Genomic DNA, 20,616 nt, shown 5'->3' with positions numbered 1-20,616 from the left:
GGTGCTGTGTGTGGCAGTCAGCTCAGCGGGATCCCACCTTCGTCGCCAGTGAAATATACTCAGAGTCGCAAAGTGATTTCATGCTCTTTATTCAGCTCATAGTGGTGAGGAGGAATGAATAATGTCCCCTCACAGTATCTGCTTTATATACATTATTTACACAATGGGCTGCACATGATTGGCTAATTCTGGAATTCTACTGTAAGCCAATCAGGTTGTGGATTCACTTCTATCTGGAGCAGGATTGGGTGGTTCCTGCCAACCAATCATACTGCTGCATTGTTCTAGGACCAATCAGACTGCTGCATTCTGAATCCTATTGTTCTAGGACCAATCAGACTGCTGCCTTTTGGATCCTATTGTTCTAGGACCAATCAGACTGCTACAGTTTGGATCCTATTCAACTCAGTACATAACAACTAGGGAGGCAGGGGCCCAGGGTTGCACTTGGAAATCTAAGCAAATGCAATGGTCACCGCATTATTCCATACAAGAAAAACCGCTGGTGCTTAGTGCCTCCCCCTCAAAAAAACCCCCAGGAAAACAGCTACCTCCTTTCCAAAATAAAACAAATAAAACACAAATAGTAAAGTCACCACCCTGAGAAACAAGCAATCCAGCTCAAAGAGAAAGAAGTTCAAACATTTCGGGTAAAAGATAAAAAATATATATTTGGGAGCTGCAAGGGATCTTGGCAGGCCCCAAGGGGGCGCTTGAGAGTGCCACAGAGTCCATATTGGGGACCCCAGTAATAGTGGGTATTATATACACATAGCTATAAGGGATCGGGGGGGTGTAAGGTGTAAGGGGAGTAGTACCTCTGGTGGGGGGCATGTTATGCTCCTTCTGGGGCACTTTGTCCTTTCATCCCTACCCTGCACTGTGCTCTCACCTGCGGTTCCTAGGAGCTGCCAGAATGTGACAGAGGCCACACCTGGGAGTGTCTTTGACTGGCTAGCTAAGCCATGTGAGGGGACTTCCTCTGGTGTGAAGACAGGCTCCAGTGGAGTCAGTGGATGAGATCAATAGTGGGTCCGATGGTCAAGAAGGCAGTTTCTGCACATGCAGAAGTGAGGGGCAGATGGGGCTCCTCAATTTGGGAAAGTAGCGCATCTAGGAGAAGGAAAACTCTGGTCATAAACCTCCACTGCATTGTGGGACATCTTCAGGAGAAGAAAAGGCAAAAGAGTAAACCCTACACAGATCCAGAGTGGACTCCCTCAAACAAGGTTGGATGGCACCTTTTATGCCTCCTTGCGACAACTCCTGTTGCCAGACATATTGCTCTGCTTTCCTCTGGACCACATCAGCGAGGCTGAGAGAGAGGTCTTGTCGTCTGGGCAGCCCAGGACCTCCATGCACACTGCCCAGGCTTGTGCCCCGAGGAGCTCACTTTAGTGCTGCTTACATAGCAGTTTGACTTCACCCCCGGAGGTGCGCTCCATCGTCTCTTGAGGCAGACGGGTGCCAACAACAACATAATGGATCAGCACACATTTTTGGATTCTCTCTGGGGGTGTAGCGCAGAGGGTTGTCACGGGGAGCTCCTGAAATCCACCACAACAACTCTGATGGCAGCTGCTGCAATCGCCGCCGCCTCCCCTCCCTCCCACCATTGCTGTCCCCAAGCTAGAGAGAGGGAGCTGTTTTCAAGGCGCTTTGTTCCCCAACAGGAATGGGGTGCGGGTGGGGAGTGGAGAAGGCGGCAGTGGAGCAGCTGGCCAGGAGGAGGAAGAGGGGGCTGCAACAGATGCCAGCATTCAATACGCTGCTATACGGAGCTCAAAGCGCATTTGCAGTTCTGGGGGCCTCTTTTTGACTGACGTCTGTTATGTCATAGAGCTTCACTGATTACTTTAGGCTTGCATACATACCCCATCAGAAACGTATCCCCCCCAGAAACAAAAAGAATATTTGGAACTGTATCTCTGTGATAGGAAAACTACAGCTCCCAGGATTCTTTGGAGGTGGGATGTATGCTTTCAATTTCCTTTTAGTGCATGGTGTGTGGGCAGCCTAGGAGAGACTGCCCACGGAATGATCCAGAAGAAAGATGATCCACGAGGACTGAGAAAATACACACCTCAGTGTTTGGATTGAGAACTGTAGCAGAGCTGAAAAGCTGCAGTGGATAATTCTAAACACGCTCCCCCAATGTTCAATATACCACAAAATTCCTTTGTACATTAAGCAATAGCCTGGGGGGAGAGCGTTTCTGAAACAGTTAAAGCATTCTAAAAACAATCACAGTTAAAAACATCTAAAAGCAGTTACAGCTGAAAACATTCTGAATGCAATGACAGTAAATAGCATTCTTCTGTCCAACGATCACAGAGTTGCCAGGAACAATATTCTTGAGCCACCAAATGCCTGGGTAAACAAGCTTGTTTTCATATTCCTCCAGCTATTTAATAATATAGATGCAGGCATGCACCTCACGAGGGAGGGCATTCCACAATTGGGGGGGGGGGCTACCGCTGAAAAGGCCCTGTTAGTGTGAGTTGCTGGCATTGTCAGCTGCCTCTTCAGACTCTCTGGGGCCTTCTGTACTCCTGCTTGAGCTGCTCTCCAGGGACTGCTCACTGTTGATGGGTAGTGAAGGAAGGTGAGGACAGGTGACCTCACCTAGGCCCGAAGTCACCCCCCACCAAAGCAGGCTCAAAGCTTCTCAAAACTTTTCAAAATCATTTTCTCAGCAGCTAAGCATCAGAAACATTCCGCTCTGCTGTAACAAAGGTAGAGAAAAGTCCATTGTTTCTCAGGCCTTTCTCATGTCTTCTGGCCTTGCTAAAGAACCACATTGCAACTTACTTTCTGTCCGGGAACCATGCCAGAACAAGAGATTGAAACATATCTGAACATGCTGAAAACCCCTTGGCTTCTCACCCCCCCCCTTTCCTGGGAAGGGTGCCAAGAGTCCACAATAGTCCCAAGACAGCTTTCTGTTCATGCTCAGAGGAACTCCTGAGGGAGGAGAAAGGGGGAGGGAACTGGAAAGGGGTGTATATGCTTGTGCACATGACTGTGAACTCATGCATGCTTTTTGTGACTTATCACACTTGCTCCTTCTACCAGTTCATGGATGGTAGAAATAAAAGCCTTTTCTCCGAAACTATTCCTTGAGTGTCTGTTGACTCCCACTTCCCTTTCCCAGGCGCAATATTTTTCCCACCTGAGGGCAAAGCCTCATAAGGCTACAGTAGGACCCCCATGCTCTCTTCTTGGGGTTCTTTGACTTGGATGGGAGAAGAGAAGAAGGGAGTCTCTGTCAGCTCCAGGCTGTAAGCATCCTTTCCGATATTTAAGGCTGGGCCACTAGGGTGAGTGGAGTGCTGCCTCACCAACTTCAGTGTGCACTCAGCCCATTTTCTTACTTGCAACCAGCTCAGAGGCTGGCCCTAGCTGCCAGCATCCTCCTTAAGCCACATTTATGCCCTATGTTTTAAGCACCATTATATTACTTTAACCCATGGGTAGGCAAACTAAGGCCCGGGGGCTGGAACAGGCCCAATCGCCTTCTAAATCTGGCCCGTGGACAGCCCAGGAATCAGCATGTTTTTACATGAGTAGAATGTGCCCTTTATTTAAAATGCATCTCTGGGTTATTTGTGGGGCATAGGAATTCGTTCTTTTTTCTTTTCTTTTCAGAATATAATCCAGCCCCCCACAAGGTCTGAGGGACAGTGGACTGGCCCCATGCTGAAAAAGTTTGCTGACCCCTGCTTTAACCCATCATTCTTCCCTCAAAGAATCCTGGAAGCTGTACTTTGTTATGGACACTAAGAAAAGTTAGGAGACACCCCACCCACATTCCACTTGCAGAGCTACTGTTCCCAGAGTTTCCTGTGAAGGTAAAGGTAAAGAGACCCCTGACCATTAGGTCCAGTCATGACCGACTCTGGGGTTGCGGCGCTCATCTCGCTTTATTGGCCGAGGGAGCCGGCGTACAGCTTCCGGTCATGTGGCCAGCATGACTAAGCCACTTCTGGCGAACCAGAGCAGCGCACGGAAACGCCGTTTACCTTCCCTCCAGAGCGGTACCTATTTATCTGCTTGCACTTGACATGCTTTCGAACTGCTAGGTTGGCAGGAGCAGGGACCGAGCAACGGGAGCTCACCCCGTCGCAGGGATTCGAACCGCCGACCTTCTGATCAGCAAGTCCTAGGCTCTGTGGTTTAACCCAAAGCGCCATCCGCGTCCCTTTTTTTCCTGTGAAGAGGGATTGCCTATTACCCCACTCTAGGAATTGGCCCAAGGGGCTCCAGGCATCACTGCTTTCCACCACTCCACAGATGAAAACAGCAGCATGCTTGTAGTATTATTTTGTTAAGATCTTCCTATTCACTTTTCTGGAAGGGGCAAATATTTTTGTATTCCTACACATCTTTTTTTGGGGGGGGGGTGGTACACCTGGTGCCTGTTAAGTACCAGTTGTCTGGATGCCCTCAAAGAAGGTGAGCTGAATAGCCAGTTGAACAACAGTAACAAAACTCCCCAGGTTTCACAGGCTGCCTTTGTGTGATGCCTGATCGCCAGGCCTGCCAAATCATCCCTGCCAAATTGCCAATTCAAACTCAGCGTTTTGTACTGGGAAGCCTGACGGAGGCAAAACGGCTTTTTATTGACACGTGGCACTCAAACGTACAGACTGGCTGTCGGGTTTCAGGCACCATTAAGGAGAGCAGAGTGGACCGCAGCCAGATCTGACCCAGGAGCCACCATCTGCCAGGAAGATCACCTGTACAGGACTTCAGGGAAATGAATGAGAAATGCACAAGAACTTGACAAAATTATGCTTTTCTCCCCTCCTGCATTTTCAGTTCATTTACCGTATGTGGGGCTTGCCCTAGAGATCTTCCTAGTGCATCCCACTGGGTGCCGTTGGCTTTTACTCCTTACACGCTGCCCAGGCTTGCACCCCAGAGAGGTCATTTCGGTGCGGCTAACACAGAGGTTTGGCTTCACCCTGGAGGCACAGTCCATTGTCTCTTGAGACAGACAGGTGCCAACAAGCTTTTCCTTAGAAAGCAAAAGAAAGTAGTTCAGAGCCTCTGCTTTGTATGCAGAGGCTCCCAGGTGCAAACTCTGGTACCTGCAGATAGGAGTGGAAAATCTAGAAGGCCAATGCTCTGAGCAAGTGAAAAGCATCTTTTTATATTCCTATTAGAAATAAAGGGTGGTGGTCCCAGATTTTTAGGGGCGGACAGCTGCAGTCCAGTGGCTGACCACCTGCTTTGAATGCAAAAGTTCCTGTGTTCAATTCTTTGGCATCTCCCTACATGGAGATGCCTGAAAGGGACGCGGGTGGCACTGTGGGTTAAACCACAGAGCCTAGGACTTGCCGACCAGAAGGTCGGCGGTTCGAATCCCCGCGATGGGGTGAGCTCCCTTTGCTCTGTCCCAGCTCCTGCCAACCTAGCAGTTCGAAAGCACGTCAAAGTGCAAGTAGATAAATAGGTAAGGTAAACAGCATTTCTGTGCGCTGCTCTGGTTCGCCAGAAGTGACTTAGTCATGCTGGCCACATGACCCGGAACCTGTACGCCGGCTCCCTCGGCCAGTAAAGCGAGATGAGCGCCGCAACCCCAGAGTCGGCCACAACTGGACCTTTACCTTTACATGACCTGAGGTGGGAAGGAAAAAAAAACATTCCTGAAACCCTGGAGAGCTGCTGCCAGCCAGTGCAGACAGTACTGAGCTAAATGGACCCGTAGTCTGACTTTTATCAGGCACTACGGCTACCTGTCATGGATGCTTATTTGAGATTCCTGCATTGCAGGGGGGTTGGACTAGATGGCCTTTGGTGGTCCCCTTCCAGCTCTATTATTCTATGATTCTCTGTTCCAGCCAAGAAGCTCAAATGCCTCAGTCATCCTACAAGCCCAGCAACCTCACCATCTGCCACCCAGCCTCTCCTCCTTTCTTTGAAGACACCCTTACTTTTCCTGCGAGAGAAACTAGGTCAAGGAAAGATACCTCCTTTTGCAAATGACGTTTCGCACTTGTCACGGCTTGGGATCCTCATAGCAACAGCCGCCTTACTCTTGAGATGGCCTCCCCGCCCTCCGGCTCTCATCTCATCTGCACTTCCTGTATGCTCCAGCCGGGGGCAGCATTGTCTATCTGCCTGGATGTCTCGCATCCATGCGCATGTAGACGGAAGGAGATCAGATTGCTTGCAGCCCCCTTTTTTAAAATATAAAATAAAAATGCTTAACTATTTAACAAGCAATGCTTCGTGAAACAAAAACAACAACAACAACACACACACTCCATCAATGTTTTAAGCAGCACTTCAGCTTGTGGTACATTATACTTTCGGAATTGACCGAAAAATAACAAGAGTTAGATGAAATAATAGTTAAAAATGATGTCTTTGTGTCCTCCTCCATCATCATCATAGTGTGCCAGCTGTGGAAGGACGTGGTAGGGTCTCCTTGATCGCAAGCCCCCCAACAGTCGGCATCCTCTGTGTGTGTGTGTGTGTGTGTGTGTGTGTGTGTGTGTGTGTTACTCCATCACATCAGACAAACGTGTTACTTTGGACAATGATTGCCTGCATCATTCCTGGTTAGAGCGCTGGGCTGGGGCGGCCCGGGTCCCATCCCTTCTTGGGCTCATGGCTTGCCCGGTGACTTTGGGACAGTCAGTCTCCTCAGCCTAACCCACCTCGCAGGGTTGCTGCGAGGATTAAATGGAGGCTGGTGGTTTCTAAGTGTTCTGTCTGAGCTCCCTGGAGGAAGGATTGGATCAAAACGGAATACCGCCCCTACTCTCAAAAAGGATAGAAAGAAAAGTGCAGGGGCTTAAATTCTGTGACCTGCTTCCTCTCCTACGGTAAAGGGAAGCACTCGGCATGACCTCAGAGGCACTCTTTCTTCTTCAAATATCCCTAGCGTGTGAAGGTATGGCAGCGGGTGTGGGGTCGGGAATGATTTCAAATATTTTCAGATTAAGCGCTGGCTGGATAGATGAGGCATTCATCATCATCATCATCATCATCATCATCATCATCATCATTCCACTCTTCACCCCAAGGTTCTGGTATCAGATGTGTCCGGGGTTAAATCTCACCCACCGCCCCAGCTGTCGTTCCCTTCTTAGATGCACGAAGAATCAGTAGTAAAGCGTTCTGCACATGCTCAGAGGCACCCTCTTGGCTTCACATATTATACAGACGAGCCCTTGCACTGGAAAAAAAAATGATTCTGGGGCAAAGGCTTCAATCTCATCCGATGCAGCCTTAAAACGGGGTGTGTTGGGGGGGCGTGCGAGCTCTCCGGCCACCCTCTGCCTGGCGTTCCTCCCCACCCGCGACCCTCCCTTTGCCCCACTCTCCCCAAAGCCCCGGGGAGCGTTGCTGCTCCTGCCGCCGCCGCCTCCGCGTGTGGTTATTGCTGTTTAGCATTCCATCACGCACTCGCTTCCCCCTAATCACTGCTAGGAAAGCGGTGCCTTTACCGGCAACTTCAGACCTGCCAGGAACAGCTAACGGCCCTGACTGCGCATGATTAGCTCATAAACACCACCCAAGCCAGGAAGAGCAGGGAAGAGAGAGGGAGAGAGCGCAGGGCCAGGACGCCTGGGTTCTCTGGCCAGGGAGCGAGGGGTCCAGAGCGCTGCTGTGTCAGGATGCCGAGGCTCTCTCACCAAGGGGGCGTGGCGAGTCGCGGCTGGCTCCGTGGCTCCATTGGGGCGGGTGCCTTGAGATATATATATGTGTGTGTGTGTGTGTGTGTGTGTGTGTGTGTGTGTACTGGATTGCTGTAAAATAGAGATACATCTCTCCACACACACCCCACTCTTCCCTGCCCCCAGCTATTGATATTGGATGTACTGACTCCATTGTTTTCTACTGCACACACAACTGATCGGGGATGGACAAGAGATGTTGCAGCAGCAACCAGCACCTATTCTGCATCCCTGATGCAATGTGTATACTCATTAAGCTCACACTTCTGGGAGCTACTGTGAAAAGAAGGGAGAGTGCCAGTCGCTGTAACCATTAAGAGGGATTTGCAAACGATGAAGGATGTAAAAATGATCATTATACGTCAAGCATGCCACTTTTTGCAGACTCATTCAGCACTGCATGCACACCTACATATAAACACATCTGCGCATGGGTAACATTGCCCATACAGACACCACGTGCTCCATAAGCACTCGCCAGGACGCCATCGCACTATACATTCAAACCAGGATATGTACATATAACACCATGTGTGCAAACTGTGTACACTCCCCACAAAAAATGTACACAGACACTGTACTGATGCACATAATCATATTTGTTTGCATGCTCCTCATGTGTCAGATATAGGGAGAGAAATATACACACCCACATTGGGCATCATATATGAATGCATTTTAATGCATGTGCACACACCAAGGGCACACACACACATACGTACACCTTACATTGCAATAATATGCACAGCCAAACCATAGGTATGCATTCGCAGTATTTACCCTTAAGGAATGATCCACCCAAAGAGACACACACGAATAAATGGATACAAGACAGCACAGATTTATGCATGTCTACTCAGAAGCAAGTAAACGTGCATCGGAATACAGCGCTATGCACACACTCCAGGGCAAATCCACAAGCTCCCTGCACATGCCAATTTTGCACACGCGTCCACCTATACATATGGGAAGGTATACACCTGCATGTCTGCACCTGCCCAAAATGTGTATACTTGGTACTGGTGTTACAATGGTTCTGTAAAATCGAGAGGTACAGTACAATAGAAATATATTAAATAAAACTAACAAGTGACCCCCTCACCTATATATTGCATTGATTTCTTTTTCACATTTGTATCATATCAGGGTCAAGGTGGCAGACATGGGACCGTTGCTTCTACATCACAACAGCCCTACAAGGTAAGTTACGAAGAAAAGAAGAAACTGGCTTGTATAGAGTTGACCCACCTAGCCCAAGTACACTGGCTGGCAGTGGGTGCCCAAGGTTTCGAACACAGGTCTCTTCCAGCTGTACCTGGAGATGCCAGGAGTTGAACCTGGGACCTTCTAAATGGAATGCATGAGCTCAGCCACGGAGTTTCCTAAATTAGGCTCAAAACCAGCAACTAAACTAAGGATGATCTCCAAGGCTCATTCCAGCCCAGGTATCTCCCTGGCCCAAGTCCACCACCATATGTGTAAGACTTGCAGCACTATAATCCTATATCCAAAATCCACAGGATCAAACATAATGTTGCTGCATAGTGAGCAAGCTTTGGAGCATTTTCCGAACCCTTTCATCAGCCTAGATGTTAGGCAGATAAAGGAACACAATACAGTCATACCTTGGTTGTCAAACGCCTTGGTACAGGTATGTTTTGGCTCCCAAACGCTGCAAACCCGGAAGTAAGTGTTCCAGTTTGCGAATGTTCTTTGGAAGTTGAATGTCTGGCGCGACTTCTGATTGAGTGCAGGAAGCTCCTGCAGCCAATCGGAAGCCGTGCCTTGGTTTTCGAACATTTTCGGAAGTCGAAGGGACTTTCAGAATGGATTCTGTTCGAGAACTGAGGTACGACTGTATCTGCAGGTTGTAACAAAAAATGTATGTGTAATGTACATGGAGCTTTAGGGGCAAATGAGGGCCAGCAGATTTATCCTCACATGAACCCTGTGAGGTAGGTTGGGTTGAGAAACAGCAGCTGGCCCAATGTTACCTAGCCAGCCATCATTGCAGCTGAGCTTGAATTTGTACCCTGGACCCCCCAGTCTTAACGAAACACCAGATCACCACACTGTAAAGTACCATTTATGTTCATCTCCAACAGGAATATGAACCCAGGTCCTCATTCCATGCTCTTCCCAGAACACCACACTGTAAAAGCAGTAGTAGGTAAAGGACCCCCGGACGGTTAAGTCCAGTCAAAGGTGACTATGGGGTTGTGGTGCTCATCTCGCTTTCAGGCCAAGAGAGCCAGCGTTTGTTCACAGACAGCTTTCCAGGTCATGTGGCCAGCATGACTAAACTGCTTCTGGCGCAACGGGACACGATGACGAGTGCCAGAGCGCACGGAAACACTGTTTCCCTTCCCGCCACAGCAGTACCCATTTATCTACTTGCACAGGCGTGCTTTCAAACTGCTAGGTTGGCAGGAGCCGGGACAGAGCAACAGGCGCTCACCCCATCCAGCGGATTCGAACCACTGACCTCCTGATCAGCAAGCCCAAGAGGCTCAGTGGTTTAGACCACAGCACCACCAGCTCCCCGTAGTAGTAGTAGTAGTAGTAGTAAGTAGCAATAACAATAACACATTTGTAGTGCTTATTATATTTATGAGATGCTTCATTAAAAATCCCTAGAAAACTGCAATAAACTTAAGAGACAACCAGCCTACGAACTCAGAAAGCAAAACCAGTGCTGATATTCAGCAGTAAAATACTATCTATAGCACTTCCAAGTGTTCAGAGCGTTTCTCCGTGCGTCAAGCAGTTCTAACCCCTTTAACAACTCTGTTAGCCAAGTCAGTATTATTACCATCTCTCCTCTCTGAGTTCACAGCCTCGGCCTCTATTTTACAGGGAGCGATGGGGGCGGGTGGAAGTCAGTGCCTGGGTAAGAGCGCCTAGCGGTTAGCTCACGGTAGAGCCGAGATTCGAACCGGGTACTTGGTGGCCCGCGTTCCCGTCGCTTAGCCGCTGCGCTACACCGGCTCTCATTGGATGTTCCTCTCCATATTCCGCGCACAAGACGCTCTACCTACACCGCCTAATAGGTGCGCACGCACAAAAACTCCTGCTCCGTGCACGCGCGTCAGTGCAAACTGCCCATGTGCAGAGGGCAACCTCATGCGTAAAGTGAAGGCGGCGGGCGGGCGGCTGGAGTGGGAGCCGCCACGGGCCACTTGGGGGAAGGTTTTCCCGCTTCGTCTCTTGGGACTCCCGGCCGCGAGGGGGTTAACCGGGTCTCGCGTGGCTGTTGTTTTTTTGCTTTACGGCCCGCGGGATCTCCCTGCAAGCCCCTGGATCACCTTACCCAACCTCTCTTCCCTCTTCTGCAGCAGGGATAGGCGGGGACCAGCTCGCTTTCCCCTCCTCCTTACCAACAGTCCCCTCCACACTTCCAGGAATCACCCAGGAAAAAAAAAAAGGCAGGAGGGGGAGGGCGAGGGCGAGGGGGAGGGAGCCTAGCGGGGTTTACACAGCCACTTCCTGCCAATCAGGAGCCTGCCAGCCACCTCCGGCGGCCAATGAAAGTTCTGACCATTCATAAAAATAAATACTCTTGCCACACTCCACCCCAGCCACACACAGGCACCAGGAATCCATGCCTCTCTTTCCCCCAGCGTGTCAGTTTCCCCGTGAAATATACAAGCTCCCCTTGGAACCGGAGCAGCTCAAATATTATTCTTGTAGCTCTTTCCCGCCCTTCTCCGTCCCTCCAGCTCCCAGCACGATGCAGCCAGCAGCAGCCACACGCTGACATGAGATGCGAGTTCACCGGCTCTCGCTCTCTTCCTCCTCCTCCTCCTCCTCCCACCGCCGACCAGCCCCGCTTTACTCCGCTAACGGGAAAAGCGCTTCAGAAACGCGCGCGCACATTCACACGCACTTCCAGGAAACCAGAAAGACGCTGCGATTCTTGGCGAGAGGAAACGGATCGGTCGGCCTTTCTGCGCGCACACTCCTCCCCCCTCCTCCTCCTCCGCCCCGAGCAACTTCCACCACTTTCGACTCCTCTTGAGTAGTCCTAATCCGGGAGGTATCCGGTGTGTGTGTGTGTGCGGGGAATGCGGGGGGGAGAGAGAGATTAATTGGCCCAGCCTGGGAACAAGCCTCCCATCCGGTGCGCCCCAGGCGCGCGGGGCGTTTGCAGACTCGGCGCACCGCTTCCCCCTCCCGACCACAACCCGCCCCCCTCGCCGGCGTTGCAAGTATGGCAAAGGCAGGCGATCGGACTGGGCTCGGTTTCGGCAGAGGATCCCGCGAAGGGGAGAGCATTTTTAAATTTTGATCCCCCTCCCCACCCCACCCGTTTCCTCCCTCCCTCTCTTTTCTTCCACTCTTGGAGAGACACACACAGGCACCTCGTTGCTTTCACGCCGCCAAAGGTAAGTGAGTTTAAAATAACGACGACGGCGAGAGCAATAATAACCCCCATCCCACTCCCTGATTTATATTGTTGATGCCAGAAGTGGGGGACAGGGCTGAGATTGCAAAGGTGGGGAGAAGACGACGAGGAGACAGGACCAGCCCGCCCAGAGCTGGAAGCGAGGAGTAGTCAGTGCCTGGTAACTTTGGCTCCTGCGCTATTGTGGTGGTTTTCATGTCGGGTGCTAGTCAGCCTAGGAGAAATAACTTTCTCCAAGTTTAATTTTGTTTCCTCGTCATAAAGGATTAATTATTATGACGGTTATTAATTATTTAGGGAAATAAGGGGAATCCAAATTATAGGCAAAGCAGCACGGTGGTTTAGGTTGGTTGGGGGGAGGGGTAAACAAGGACTAGAATCTGTACAAACTGGAAATCTGACCAAAAAAATAATCAAAGAAAATGCAAACTTCCAAAACATTTAACATTTTGCTTTTGAGAGCTGACTTCTGGAGGACATTAATGTTCTATCTTTGTGGCTGTTGTAATTAAAACAAAACAATATGCACAGCCAGCTTGCTACATTCAGGACTTTTCCATTTCCACCACACACGCCTTAAAAAAATCTAGTGGGATTGCACAATTGGGAGTATTGGGAGGGAAGTGGAAAAAGTGGATTTTTAAATTCAGCTAACCCAACAGAAAATTTATTTAGGAGTTGGTTTTCGAACCATGGCAAAACCTTGCTTGGAAGTCCCAGCTTATTTCCACATATTCCCCTTGTAAAGATGAACAGTGTTTCTTTGCTATTTTGGGGATTTCTATCCCTAGTAATCATCAACATCATCGTTATTTGTTATCACCACCATCAAAATAGGTATTGATTGCCTTTCCGTAAACCATCCTGAAGGCATTGTTGCTGCTTTAAAAATGAAGGAGACAATAACATGTAATTAAGAGCAGCGAGAAAAGGAGGGGCCTTTTGGGGTAAAGGCTGCAACTCAGAGGAAGAGCATCTACTTTGCATTGTAAAAGGTTGCCTGGTTCAGGTGCGGCTGGGCAGGTTCCGTGTCTGAAACCCTGGAAAACCACTGCTAATGGTGCCAAGACTGAACTAGACGAACTAATTGTCTGACTGTGTTTAAGGCTTTTTACTATGTTCCTACAGTCCAACCCAAGATGTGCATATTTAAGTCCTGTTTATTTAAGTGGAAAACTTATGCCCATGCTTAAGCCTTCCCTTTTAAATGTGATCCCCTTTTCTAAAGCCTTCAAGTCCAAAACGATTGCAAAAAAGTTTTGCTAACAAGAGAGAAAGAAAGAGAGAAAGAAAGGCAGTGAGGTGTGGCCAGCTTGGCAGCGTGTTCTGCCATTGCGATGCCGCTGTTGAGGAGACTCTTCCTTACGTATAGAGGAAAAGGTGTGTGGGACTCGGAGTAAAACTGCCTTAGAAGATCACCGGTGCCAAGAATGTTCCTATGTGCCTCTTGTTTATGGTTAACCATCAAGGACTCGATTTAAACCCATGCAGAGATTCAACAGGTAACCTCCTCCAGGGGACCATTCTGCAGCTCCCCCCCCCCCCCGGGAGTGAATTGTCCAACTGCACCCAAGGCAGAAGGAAAACCCAGAGCGCCGACTCACACAGAGATATGACAGGCAACACCCATCTGACATCTGACAGCAGCTCTTGTAAGACTGGAAGCTGCTAGCACAGCTGATCCAAGCATGGTTTCTCTCCTCCAGCAAAGACTGGAAAGCTATAGCAGTGACTCACTGAGAGAGGCAGCCTTATTGTGGATGGGTACTTCAGGCTCACAGAAACAGTCAATCATTTACTTTCTTTTTTTATGAGGGGAAAAAAACCCATAGGAAACTGACCTATGCCTGGTCAGGCTGCTGATCCATGCAGGATGTAGATCTACCTACTGCCTTTCCCATCACCTGCTACCTGATGTTTTTAAGTGGGGGTCCAGGAGTTGACCCTGGGACCATCTCAATCCAAAGCTTATGCTTCACCCACTGAGCCAATGTCCCCTTCCCCAGTTTCCTAATGGCAGGGCTTGCAGTTTCTTCATAGTGTTTGTTGCGCTTAGGTAATTTTAGACTCTGGACACTAATGGGCTCACAGCCTGCCCCACTTTAGGCGGTCATGTGTTTTGCTTCCCTTTCTTCAGAATGTGGCAAGCCTTTCACCCCCTGTTCCTGCTGCCGAGGGAGACAGCTGGACCTCTGGCACAAAGACTTGCCCCATGGCAGCCACTGTTTGCTTGTGGCACCCAAGTTGGCAGGGACATTGATGGGTAACTTAACCGTTTCAAGGCCTGGACACAAAGGCAAACATTAGCATAACGTTTCCATGTGCTAATGTATATGTAGAGATGGGAACATCTCTAGGGATTGAATCTGAGACTCTCTGCGGTTGCTGCAACCACTAAGCTGACAGCCCTCCCCCCTTAAAAACAAAAAAACCACCCACAGATTTCTCACTCAAATCATCCCAGATAAATTTTTCAGTTAATTTGGAGCAGAGGTTGCCTCTACTCAGTTCCTCTTCAGATTCATTTATCCCCATTGATTTCTCACAGGCCCTTCTCCAAATCAATTCTTTTTGCCCAAATCAACTCTAGATAAAGTAGTCTTAAATTAATTTATTTCCCCAGGTGATTATCCTACACAGTAACCTAGAGCTCTCTCACACGCATGCATTCAATTTCCCTTGAATTCATTACCTGGCTTCAAACACTAGGGGGCATTAGAAAAAGGTTTGAATCCCCGTATCTCATGGGCCCACCTGTATCAACTCTACAGTTTGGGAATTACCAAATTCCCAATGTTTGCGTGTGGGTGTGGGGGTTTTATTTCTGCATCAGAACCTCATCACAGCCCTGCCAGCCTGTACAGGGTGCTTTGGTGGTGGTGGTGGGGGAGTGATTTCTGCCTGAAAAATGATAGGTGCAGAAAGCACCGCTCAACTCAATTTTTTTTCAGGAGAGATTGGGGAACAGGGTACTGTACTGTACTAGAATCCTGCTGCCACATCCAAGCCCGTGTATCTGAACAACAGAACTGTGCTCTAATGTAATATAAATCCCCACCCTCCCTCTCAGTATTATTCACAGATGCCTCCTTTAAAAAATAAGAAGAAATTCCATATATTGTTTAATTTTTCTGGAGTAGCATTCGCCACGTCGATTCTGCTGTGGGAATGAAGGCTTCCAAAAGCACTTTTCTGGCAGAGGTTCTTTGTAAACACTGGCATAGCATAGCTTCCCTCCCACCCCCCCAAAAGCAAGTTAACCACACCCATCCCAGTTAGTCTCCTCCCCCTAACTTTTTCAGAGGGTCTTGGGAAGCAGCTACAGTGGGATGATAAGATCTTCCAAGATGGTGTCCAGCAGCAGAATGGTCACTGCAGCCTGATGTGTTCTTGGGGCTGTACCACTTCAGTATCGAGGCAGGAGGAATTGAACGATGGAGTGTTTTCTCTTGCACTCTGCCCATGGAAGCTAGTATGTTGGGGGAATGGTTCTTGATTTCTGTATGCAGGGATGTTTTGGTGTGGGGAAACTTGTCAAATGTGCAGCCTTCAGCTTCCAGTGGTACAGCCCTGAGGAGGCTTTACCAGGAGGAGCCTGGATATTAGCTCTAAAACGGGGGTTCAGACCTCGTCGTTGCTTTTTATGCTCACAAGCAGATACACATCGGGTGAAGTTTCCCTATCGCTACAGCTCTCTCAAGGAAAAGCATTACCTGTTGAATTTCTCCCCACACACAGCTGGCAGAGGTATATGACGCCTACCAGAGGGGAACCAAAAATATGGCAACCCTGGTCTAAGCCACACTTGAGTAGGCTTTGAGTCCTTATTATAGGAGACTATCAGGAGGTTCACACCTAGAGGGCACCAGCATATATTGTTCTGAGATGGGCAACAACTCTGGGGTTCTTAATGTGTGCAGTTTGCAAATCCGTGGGAAATCCTAGACAGCTGGACAGTTCAAATTACTTGAGAATGTGCAATGAACATAACAGTGATTCCTTTCCAAAGTGACAAAAAAAGGTCTTTGCTTCCTCTTTCCCAGGAAGTAGGAAGTTGCAGGGTATGGTTCCTTTTAATGAAATATCAGTTACAAAGGCTTTGCAGCAGGTGTTTACTTATAAAAAGACAAAAACATTTTGGGAGCAAACAGGCTTATATTTACCAGGCCCCGCAAGTGCTATTTTGGGTAGTAGACTCTCAAGGTGGTACTAGGTGAACCGCTACAGCCCACCCCAAGACTTCATTGCCAGCTCTCTGTGAGATTCCTTGTATGGCTCCCTATCTCCACCCCAAACTCTGGTGAGTGTTGCATTCCAAATGAGGGAGAGTTTTCCATCCATCAAGGACCAGTATGCTGTTTTGACTACCATAGAAGCGGGTGGCACTGTGGGTTAAACCACAGAGCCTAGGACTTGCCGATCGGAAGGTCGGCGGTTCGAATCCCCGCGACGGGGTGAGCTCCTGTTGCTCGGTCCCAGCTCCTGCCTACCTAGCAGTTCAAAAGCACATCAAAGTGCAAGTAGATAAATAGGTACCGCTCCGGCGGGAAGGTAAACGGCGTTTCCGTGCACTGCTCTGGTTCGCCAGAAGCGGCTTAGTCCTGCTGGCCACATGACCTGGAAGCTGTATGCCGGCTCTCTCGGCCAATAAAGCGAGATGAGCACCGCAACCCTAGTCAGCCACGACTGGACCTAATGGTCAGGGGTCCCTTTACCTTTACGTGCCTCTTACAAAATCGTTTTATGACCAGTCATATCCATATCATTAAATCTTCAGCACATTTAAAGCACCTGCCTTTCCCCAAAGAATCCTGGGGACTTTGGGGGAAGCCACCTGTTGAACGGCTGTAAATGTGCTTTAAATGTATGGTGTTAGATGTGATGTCAGAAGAGGGATTTGCACCCAACTCTTCCAGGTTTGATTGCATTTAAGCAGGCCTGGTTCTAGGATAAATAGCACTCCCTGCAGCACTCCCCTTTGTGGCTGGTTTTGTAGAGTTGCCAAGTTATGCAGCTTGTGCAAAGTTGCAAAACCCGAAGGTATAACATGCCCTTGTTGCTCCCAGGCGTTCCCAAAAATGCTCATGAAAAGATCCCGGAGCTACCTGTCAATGATTTTGCCCCAGCAGTGTAGCCAGAACAGTCAACAAACTCTGAACTTAGCTGGACAACAGCACACACACACACCCCCCTTCTTCAGCTTGGCACCCAAGGAGAGCAACACAGCTCATCCACCTCTATGTTTGAGCTACAGCCATTAGTTCCAAGTAATCACACAACCAGATCTGCTGCGAAATCAAACAGTCTTCTATGCTTCTGTCCAGTTTAGTAACAGGAAAAGCTTTGGAGATGTGGCAGCAGAACAAGGTGGGAGAGGGGTGAGGCAGTGGAAGGGAGAGTACCACCGTACACTGCAGATAAGATGTTCCTACAAGAGCATCTTCTCAACGCTTCGTCCCTGCAGCCTGTTTTGGATATACAATCCCCTGGGCTATGATACAGTGGGGGAAATATCATTGCTTCTTAGAATGATGGCATTGTAGAGTTGGAAGGGACCCCAAAGATCATCTCTGCAATGCAGGAATATCTGCTAAAGCATCCACCCAGCCTCCATGTAAAAACCTCCAAGGAGTGTCTGCCACCTTCCAATACAAGGGAGTCTTTTCCACTGTTGAACAGTGCTTGGTGTTAGAAAGTTCTTCCTGTAGAGTCAGGATCTCCTTTCTCGTCACTTGAATCCACTGGTTCCAGTCCTAATCTCTGGAGCAGGAGAAAACAAGTTTGCTCCATCTTCCATGTTAACAGCCCTTTAGATATTTGAAGATGATTATCATATCTCCTCTGAGTAGATACAAGTCATTGATTGTAATGGGTGTATTCCCTGTATGACTAATTGGATATCACTCAGGATCCTAATATGTCCTCCCTGCTTTGATATCTGGGCACCCAAATTTGCCTTTGTTCTTCTGGGTATAACTTTCATGAATGATTCCCTACTAGTGGCAAAGGTTTGTGCAAGAGCTGAGTTTGCTCAATCATAGCCAGCAAACACTGGACAACATAGCTAAGGCTTCCTGCAAGAAGTCGAAAGCTGTGAAGCCAAGTGCTCTGACAAGCTTGGCGCACTGGAATGTCAACACAATATCCTTGGTTTGATCTGGTCAGCCAAAGAGGTTTTTTTCTGCCCCCACCCCCCAAGGCCTTACCAATTTTGATGAAGTGGCAAAAAAATAAAAATTAGGTACAGTACAGCACTAGAGTGGGCAGAGAGAACCAGTGCCCTGGTTAGGTTGCAAACCACCTCCTGCCCAGTTGGCAGATGGATCTGGTGGCCACAACCTCCCATCTCAGCTGATCTGCATGGAGTTGTGTGTCTGCAAGTGTGTGAGGTGGCCACACACACCACTGATGGACAATACCTGGAAGTTTTTGGCCAGGGGTGAATGTGGCTCTCAAACCAAAAAAAGCTCTGCTTTGGATAAAATGTCAAAGCTACTTTTCAAACAAACTTTGCTAAACCTGCTTTGTTCAGTCGTGCTGCTCTGAGATCTTTGACAGCAAATGCACAGGAATAATATGAAGCATTTTTAGTTAGCGTGTCTCCATTTATGCGCATATTGAAATAGACCTATTTCCCAAGTTTCTTGGTTCTGCTTTTATGCCTTGTCTCGAGCAAAGAAGACGTGAGTCCAGGGGAGAGACCCGCACCTTTCAGCTGGAGTTTGAAAGCCAGCAGGTTCCTGCTGCATGAACTGTCTCTGCCTTCCTTTTCAGATGCTGCTCCGGTAACCGACTGAGCGTCTCTCCCGGCCAACTGGAGGCGCAATGGTCCCCCTGTGCTGGTGCTGCCCGCCAGCACCTGCTCCAGCTGCGGCGGCCATGACGGGCATGGCCACAACCTCCTACCACTTCAAGAGTTTCTGTGGGGAGTTTGAGCGGGTGGAAAGCGCCCTGGAACGCCTCGAGGCCAGTGGCTTCTACTGGGGCAGCCTGTCTGGGGCCGAAGCCAAGCGCCTTTTGACCTCCCAGCCGCCCGGCGTCTTCCTCGTGCGAGATTCCTCCGACCACCACCACCTCTTCACCCTGAGCGTCCGCACCAACACGGGCATCACCAACCTGCGCATCCAGCAGCAGGGCTCAGCTTTCCACCTGGAGGCCTTGCCAGGCGCTGGCCACCCCCCGGCCTTCCACTGTGTGGTCCGGCTAGTAGAGCACTATCTGTGCCTGGGAGCAGTAGAAGGGGGGCCTTGCTACCTGGAGAGGGAGGGGCAGCCCCCAGTGCCTTTGGCCCTCGCCCATCCTCTCTGCTGCAAAGTGCCCACCTTGCAAGAGCTGAGTCGCCGGGCAGTGCGTGCCAGTATGAGGGGCAGAGGCGATGCCAGGGCTCAGCTGCAGGGGCTGCCAGTACCGCAAGGACTCTTGAACTCGCTGTGCACCTGAAAGGCTCGTTTCCTTCCTAACATTCCTTGTACAGTACATAAGCAGGCCTGTCTGCACAGTGTATTGCTGGGGGCGCCTGTTTATCATTATCTTTGTGGAATAAACCAACTGGTATACTGGGGCCAGCCATGTCTTCATTCATCAAAAGCCTTCAAATTCATTCTGATGCTCTCAAGATGTCAAGTATCACCAGAAGGAGAGAAAAGGAAAAAAAGCTGCCTATTCCAAGACCTGGGTGGGCTTGTAAGACAAGCCCCCATCTCAAAAGCACATTCAGAGAAAGGTATAAAGAACTCCTGCTCTCAGGAGGAGTTGCATCCTTGCAGGTTCACACTTGTAATCTCCATGGCCTAAGATGTAACTGTTGCCCTAGAACAGGTAAGAGTTGCCCTATCACCTCAGTTCTCTTCTTCACCGGAAAGTCACTAGGAGATGCACTGCTCAGTGTTAAATGAGGGGTAGATGCAGTAAATCTAGCAACAATCAGAAGTGTAGTACGTAATTTGTCAGAATAAACCTGCAGTATTCTAGGTGTGAGCAACCTCCGTTCCTTCAGATGTTGAACTAAAAGCCTCCTCATCCCTGACCACTTCTCATGCTTGTTGGGCTGATGAGAGTTGCAGTTCAGCAACATCTGAAGGGATAAAAGTTCCCCGTATCTGTTTTAATGTGCCACAAGCCAAGGTTCTTAAAACGTTTAGCTAGAAACTGTGCACTATGCTACAAATGAGAAGCCCTTGCTTCCCATAGTGTATGGGGAAGGATGAGGGCATTCCATGACCAAGGAAAAGGCATTCTTTGTACAGATCAGACTGGTGTTCTGTTGCAAAGGCATCCTTCTCTCCACACCAGAGCCTTCTCCCACTCGCTTTTCATGTTTGACCACCACCACATCCCATTTTTCTACACGTGACACAAATCTTTCCAGTCACTGCCCTAAGGGCAGGTCATTACTGTAACTTGACAGGCCTCGAGAATGTTGACACAGGAAACTAGTTGTTGAGAAAAAAACGTTTTGAGGCAAAAAGAAAGTACAAGCTCAGCTAATCTGATGCTGCATCTGGCGACTCTTTAGCTTGT

The 20,616-nt window shown here is 49.1% G+C and overlaps 1 protein-coding gene and 1 long non-coding RNA gene across 2 annotated transcripts; one reads left to right on the top strand and one right to left on the bottom strand.

Annotated features, from left to right (window-relative positions):
• Positions 1-595: 595 nt before the first annotated feature.
• On the bottom strand, positions 596-10,657 carry LOC308461315. The gene is made up of 3 exons (XR_013978872.1): positions 10,504-10,657; positions 5,976-6,185; positions 596-3,229 (listed from the first exon to the last, which is right to left on the bottom strand). It is a non-coding gene; the product is annotated as an uncharacterized lncRNA (long non-coding RNA).
• A 615-nt stretch (positions 10,658-11,272) lies between these two features.
• LOC308461311 (suppressor of cytokine signaling 3-like) lies at positions 11,273-19,657 on the top strand. The gene is made up of 2 exons (XM_080978105.1): positions 11,273-12,076; positions 18,871-19,657. The coding sequence occupies exon 2, from the start codon at positions 18,922-18,924 to the stop codon at positions 19,534-19,536; it is 615 nt and encodes a 204-aa protein (XP_080834231.1). The 5' UTR covers positions 11,273-12,076; positions 18,871-18,921; the 3' UTR covers positions 19,537-19,657.
• Positions 19,658-20,616: the final 959 nt, after the last annotated feature.

This window comes from Podarcis pityusensis (genome assembly GCF_964106645.2).
Source record: "Podarcis pityusensis genome assembly, chromosome: 13".
Classification (NCBI taxonomy): Eukaryota; Metazoa; Chordata; class Lepidosauria; order Squamata; family Lacertidae; genus Podarcis; species Podarcis pityusensis.
Note: the sequence above shows the minus strand (reverse complement) of the source record. Positions and strands in the feature narration are given on the sequence as shown.

What these genes read in the sequence shown, in the direction of transcription:
- LOC308461311 (XM_080978105.1), top strand. Translation starts at nt 18,922, where the DNA reads ATGGTCCCCCTGTGCTGGTGCTGCCCGCCAGCACCTGCTCCAGCTGCG.